The sequence below is a fragment of the Gavialis gangeticus genome, unplaced genomic scaffold (assembly GCF_001723915.1).
Source record: "Gavialis gangeticus isolate Ggan-Ray unplaced genomic scaffold, GavGan_comp1, whole genome shotgun sequence".
NCBI classification, from domain to species: domain Eukaryota; kingdom Metazoa; phylum Chordata; order Crocodylia; family Gavialidae; genus Gavialis; species Gavialis gangeticus.
This window is the reverse complement of record NW_017729032.1, coordinates 181,563,840-181,570,272: the sequence shown is the minus strand read 5'-3', so window position 1 is coordinate 181,570,272 and position 6,433 is coordinate 181,563,840. Positions and strand designations below refer to the sequence as shown.

The window sequence follows — 6,433 nt, the reverse complement described above, 5'->3', positions numbered from 1 at the left end:
TCTCCCTCTCTCACGTGTCCTCACCACTTCATTTCTAGGATGGGAGCATGTGGCAGGGGTTAGTTTTCAGCGGCAGCAGCCTCAAAAGTGGCACAGACCCAGTGTTGACATGTCCTATATATTTTAAATGGGCTGATACAAAGGCCATGTAGTGTTCCCTGAACCTGATCATGTGAGGCCCTATTCGAGTTATAATTGCTCCCTGAGGGTCACGTGGCCCCTTACTCATGTTGGTGAATACTATTCTACAAATAGTCGCTTTCCCTAAATAAATAGGGCTGGAAGGGATTGACAGCATGCCAAGAAGATCATACCTCATTGCTAAAGGCTTTCCACTAATTGAGGAGTATCGCTCCCTGGTTCCTAAGGGAGTTTATCAGCCAAAAGGATGAATCCTTGAAAGTCAAGGAAAGAAAAGGAAAGGATTAAGTGTCAGACCTAGCTAGAAACTAGAAGATTTCCAAACATCTCACAAAGGAGGATAAAGAGTCTCCTGAAAACAAAACTCACCCGTATACATTAGCTCTTCTGAATGTGCCTAAGGGAAGTTCACAATGTAATACCCAAGAATGTCTAAGAAGAAAGAAGAAAATCTGATCACGCAGGTGACTTGAAATAGATAAATTAATAACTGGAATAAATAAAAAATAGAATAAATAAGGAGAATGAAACAAGTCAGATGAATTCTGATTTTCAATTTTCCAGTCACTGGGAATCCACCAGAGCTGAGGAAAGGGAAGTTTATAGTCTTACAGCTGTCAATACTGTCCACTGAGGTTTTGATCTGTTTGTAACAATGTCTGCTCCCTTCCTTGAAGAGGAGAGGTGAAAAAGTGAAAATACAGTTCTTATCTAGGCATCAGAAAGTGAGCTAAGAAAACTACTAAATAGAAGCAGTGTGTCTTTCCTGTGATAAACTACTTGCTTTTCTTGCAGAGTGTCCCTATCACAGACCCCTTGGATTTGAGTCAGGAGCTGTTACTTCAGACCAGATAAGCTGCTCTAATCCAGAGCAGTACACCGGATGGTATTCTTCTTGGGTTGCCAACAAGGCCCGACTCAATGGCCAAGGCTTTGGGTAAGTCTGGGAATTGTTTCTCATGACACCCCTGAAGTTTGACTGGGGTGTAAAACATTAGACAGAGCAAGATGAGGAGTTTTGGGAGGGTTCTTAAGTATTAATATTATAGAACATACAAGGAGAACTGAAGAAAATAAAGAGGGACAAACTGTCTTTGATGTGTTCAACACATTTGCTTTAGTGGAAATACCTTGAGGGGTGGGCAGGAGTGAGAAGGGCTTATTTATTCACAGGTGTCATGGGCTTACACTGGTGGCCACACAGCCATAGCTTTAAGGGCTGCAAGTGGTTTCCAGAATGCTTTTTTTCCCATTTCCCTTAGCCAGAAGGGTGCTATGGGATCACCCCTCTCAGGCCCTAGCATCACCCCTCTGGGCATTCTCCATGCACCCCTTGGAGGCACTATAAAATTGTCCCTCTTGGGCAATATGAAATCACCCCTCTGGGCGTTCTGGGATTGCTGTGCCTCCTTAGGTGCTCTGGGAACTCCAAGCCACCCCTCACAGGCCCCCAAACCACTGGGGCTGCTCTCAGCATACTTCTATACACATCTGCAAGTGGGAAGAAAAGCAATATGTGGAGAAGAATGTTTGGGAAATTCTGCTTGTCTGATAAAGTTAAAAAACTGTGATAAAAGCCCCATCCTCATTCCCATCTGCTGTTTGAATAAGAGGTAAAACTCTCAGGGCCAATCTCTGGTATTATTAGGAGTTCTGCCATTGTCTGTCAGAACAAGATTCAAGATTTTTCAAACAGGCTGACTGATCGGCTCCTCAGGTTTGGCTGCCCAGCTTTTGATAGACATTAGTGGGGCCTGATCTTCAGAATGTGCTGAACACCCCCTTTATGATGTCTTAGGCTGGGCATTCAGAAAAGGATGCATCCTAGATCACTAGTCAGTTTTGGCTTTGGTCCTTGGTAAGTCAGTTGCTTTGCATTCTTTACTCCCCTCTCTGTGTCCACTGTAGTCACATCTGTAATGCTTTTTTTTGGGTTTCATGGTTCCTATAGGTGTGCCTGGCTCTCCAAATTTCAAGACAATAGCCAGTGGCTGCAGATTGACCTGAAGGAAATCAAAGTTATTTCAGGGATACTCACACAAGGACGCTGTGATGCAGATGAATGGATGACAAAATACAGTGTGCAGTACAGGACTAATGAGAATCTGAATTGGGTTTACTACAAGGACCAGACTGGAAATAATCGGGTCAGTGAGAGTAGATTTTTGGTGCAGTTAATTTTCAGAGAAATTAAAATCTTTGCTCAAAAAGGGTAACATTCTCAGCAGAACACCAGCATAAGATCTGTGTACCACTCCCTCAAACTGGGGCCTAAGGGACATGCCAGGCTTGTGCTGTCTCTTAGTATCAGGATGAATTTCATACAGGATGAATTGTTCTCTTTAAAGAGATGCCAATTCTTGTGCAAAGTAGGCAGCTGTGTAGAAAGAAATGTAGGAAAGATTCTTGCCCTAGACCTCTGCCCAGAGAAGACAGAAAGTTTGTCAGGCAGTTGTTTATACAGTGCCATCACCCCAAGAACTAGTTCAGTAGTTTTTAACAGAAATCCTGGACATCATGAGGTGCACAATGAAGTCACGAATTTGGAAACTGCAAATCTGGAGATTCAGGGTCTGTTTCTCACCTTCATGTGAAGGAGTAACACTAAGGTAACTCTAAAAACTTAACCCAGACCTAAGAATGTTTTAAAGGTGCCAGGTGCCTGTTGAGATGTGCTTGTGGTGTAAATAACTTACTAGACCCTTTGTAGGGGAGGACTGACATAGGAAAGCTCTATTCCACTATGCCCAGACATGCTTTTCCCTGCTCCCTGCTGCCACGCCCTCCCAGTGCCTTCCCCATCATGGCATGAGCAGGTGGACTGTTCAAGATCTAAATATACATGGTGAGGGAGCTTTCTCCCAGGATAGAAATTCTCTGCTGGCCATTCACAGCCATTTCTAGCTCTTTGGTACCGCTTTGGAGAATGCATTAATTAAAACTCCAGTTCCTACTACTTGCAGGTTAAAGAGAGCCTGGGAGTCTGCTGACCAAAGTTATCAGCACTACTCATTTTGCTACTTATCAATTTCTACCTAGCAAAGTCTCACTGCAACTATGAAAATACTATGTAAATAAAGGGAAGGGAGCACTGAGGAAGCTGCCAGATAAACAGAGGAAACAGAGGTAGGCATTCTCAAGGGACCCCTTTAGAAACTCTGAATTCAATTTCAGCAAAAGGGAAAATCACACAGTGGGCACATCTACACAAGATGCTCAACTGTGGAGTAGCATAGTTTAATACGCAGTAAGCGTGAGTGTTTACAAGTGCACATGCTTACTGTGCAGTAAACCTCACTAACCAAGAGTATATGTGCTACCTGCAAATACAAATAGCAAATTTACTTTTGATTAGTAATGGTGCAGTAGTGCTTGTGGAGAAGCCTGACTGTGAGTAAATCTGCTCCTGTTCAGCTATCCACCAGGGGGCAGATTGCTCCAGCCCCTGGGAGCTGCCTGCTGCTGGGGATGGGGATGGGAACTATGTTCCCCTGCTCTGGTAGGAGGGAGCTCCAAGCTCCCTGCTCCCAGATCACGGTAGGGGAGCGGGGGGGGGCTCGGATATCCTTATAGGGTTGCGGAGCTGGTGCTGGGAGATAAGGGTGTCCCAGCACTGGCCCCATGTCACAGGAGCTGGTGCTGGGAGCCTGTTTCCCACTCAGCTCTACGCTCACAAAGCTGAGTGGGAAACAAACGCCCCAGCTGGCTGGGAACTGTCCTGGTCAGAGGCAGGTCCCAGCCCCATGCCCTGATCAGAGGCACCAGGCTTGAAAAGAGCTGCAGGAGTGGGTTAGGGCCCATCCCCCTGCCATGATCTGTTGGTGGGGCAGCTAGCAGCAAGCTAGGTGCTAGTTGTTCTACCGTTGGATTGAGGCAGGAGGTTGGGACTTGCACCTCCCCTGCAGCTCTTCTCAAGACACCTGCCCCTGATTGGGGAGTCAGGGCCACTTTTTCCCACAGGAACATTTTCCCCACTTGGGGAGTAGGCAGCCCCTGGAGCTAGAGCAGGGGCGGGCAATTATTTCAGGTGGAGGGCTGCTTACTGAATTTTGGCAAGCCATTGAGGGCCACATGACAGGCAGCCAGGGGCAGATAAATATACATTTTCTAAATTTTTTAGGGTCCCCGCAGGCCGGATAGAATGGCCTGGCAGGCTGCATCTGGCCCGCGGGCTGCATTTTGCCCACCCTTAGAATGTAATATCTCAGCCCTGGCTAAGAGACAGCTGTCTCTTGTCCTGGTGCTCCCTGCCAGCCCCTGGGCTAGCACTCTGGTGGTGGCAGGGGCCCATTGCAGGTTTTCAGGAAGTGGGAGCAGCTTGCTGCCATTGGCAGCAAATCTACTCCCACTTCCCTGAACGCGTAGACACCTGCCTGGGACCATTTACTCGTGAGTAATTTACTTGTGATTAAACTGGTCCCGCATCAAAGGCATGTGTAGATACACCCAATGATGATCTAAAACTTCCCGCTGGTAGGAGTATAATAGCAGTATTCCCCAATTTAAATACAGGGAATGCTCTTCAACCTTGTAGCCTCTTTCACACTGGAGGAAATTTCTGAAGTATGACTAGTATTTTTTAGGAGTTCTTTGGCTGCTTTCTGCTCTTGAGATGGCCATATATCATTAGAAACACTTTGTCAGCATAGGATAAAGTAATGCCTTTTGATGAAACCTGGTGGATTAAAATGATTGGCATATCATGCATTATGTAGAAGCTAAGATTTCAGCCTGGAAAAGGGTGACTTATGTACTGTTTCAATTCCACATTTTTAAAGTAGATGACATGTAAGTAGCTTTACCTCAATGAGTAATGCTACACACCAGGCAGTGTGCAAATGGGACAGGGCTGTTTCTAATGACACATTGTCATGGTCATGGCCTGGCACATACATCCCACTAAGTATTTGTATTAGCTTGCAAACTGGTGAACATAAAGGTAGTGTTTCACAAAATTTGTGGGAAGAGGAGATCAAGTTCTTTAACCAAATCTGCCATTTTGGTTTTGTTTAGGTTTTCTATGGGAACTCAGATAGATTGTCCTCTGTCCAGAACTTCCTGCGCCCTCCCATTGTCTCGCGCTACATTCGACTCATACCGCTGGGCTGGCATGTGCGTATCGCCATCCGGATGGAGCTGCTTGAGTGCATGAGTAAATGTGCATGATGCCAAACCACAAACCATGCAGGGTTATCAAGGGTGGACGAGGAGGTGAAGAGATTCCTTAGCAACATATAGAAAAGCATCCCACAAGATAGTGAGGATAGAAAAAATGGGCTAGATTCTGGCCCAAGATGCAGCTCTCCTGAATCTAATGGGTTTGTAGAAAGGCAGGGATATGGGCAGTCTCTACCCCTAGTTAGTTTTATTGAAACTGATTTCAGGAGTTGAGCTGTGTGAAATTCTTAGTTAGTGTTGCCTGAAATTTTCCTGGGGAAAATATCATATTGTAGCCATAGTCATCCAGGAAATATATGAGAAGAAAGGATTTTTGTGAGTGATATCTGTTATTGGAACAACAGCATGGTTGGGGTAGACTTAGACAAGCTATCAAGACTTAGACAAACTTCTTACTATCCAGAGAAAGAATGCATGGCTTTCAAAGTTTATATAAGTCCATCCCAATGATACAGTTGGTCAAAAAGAAATATATCACCCACAAAAATCCTTGCCTTCTGAGTGGAGAAAACAGAATTTTGTGAGATTCATATAATCATAGGGAAGTAGGTTTGGAAGGGACCTCCAGAGGTCATCTAGTCCAGCCTCCTGCCTGAGAAGGATCATCTATATCCAAACCATCCTATACAAATCCATTATCTATAATCTCAAATCTTCACAAAACTACCATCAGAACACTATCCTGCCAAAACACATCACATAAAATATGAACCTGCCACAGGAAAGGAGGAGAGCCATGACAGCCAAGGTCCTGCTCCTATAAAAGGTTGTTAATATATGTTCAAGAGATCCCAGGTAGAGGGCCATGCCTCCCCCTGATTACCCCCTACTCCCAACTACAGATGAAGGCAAAAATCCCCGCAGTCCATACCAATCTGCTTTTGCCAAGCAGAAAACATATTGAATTTGCCATCCCATTCTGGAGGCCAGGAAAAATAGTTATATATAAAATTTATATACAGTGTATATATATAAACTATTTTTCCTGGCCTCCAGAATGGGATGGCAAATTCAATATGTTTTCTGCTTGGCAAAAACAGATTAGTAAGGACTGTGGGGATTATATATGTGTGTATATATATATATATGTGTGTGTGTTAACTCTTTCCTATAA

The 6,433-nt window shown here is 44.7% G+C and overlaps 1 protein-coding gene across 2 annotated transcripts in view; it reads left to right on the top strand.

Moving 5' to 3' along the window:
* The window catches only part of RS1 (retinoschisin 1), a 41,637-nt gene extending 35,561 nt beyond the window's left edge, over window positions 1–6,076 (top strand). For both annotated transcript variants that reach the window (XM_019525651.1, XM_019525652.1), the window contains 3 exons: window positions 937–1,078; window positions 2,093–2,288; window positions 5,155–6,076. In XM_019525651.1, coding sequence (XP_019381196.1) covers window positions 937–1,078; window positions 2,093–2,288; window positions 5,155–5,307 — 491 coding nt within the window. In that variant the 3' untranslated portion in view covers window positions 5,308–6,076. The remainder of the gene's footprint in view (window positions 1–936; window positions 1,079–2,092; window positions 2,289–5,154) is intronic.
* Window positions 6,077–6,433: the final 357 nt, after the last annotated feature.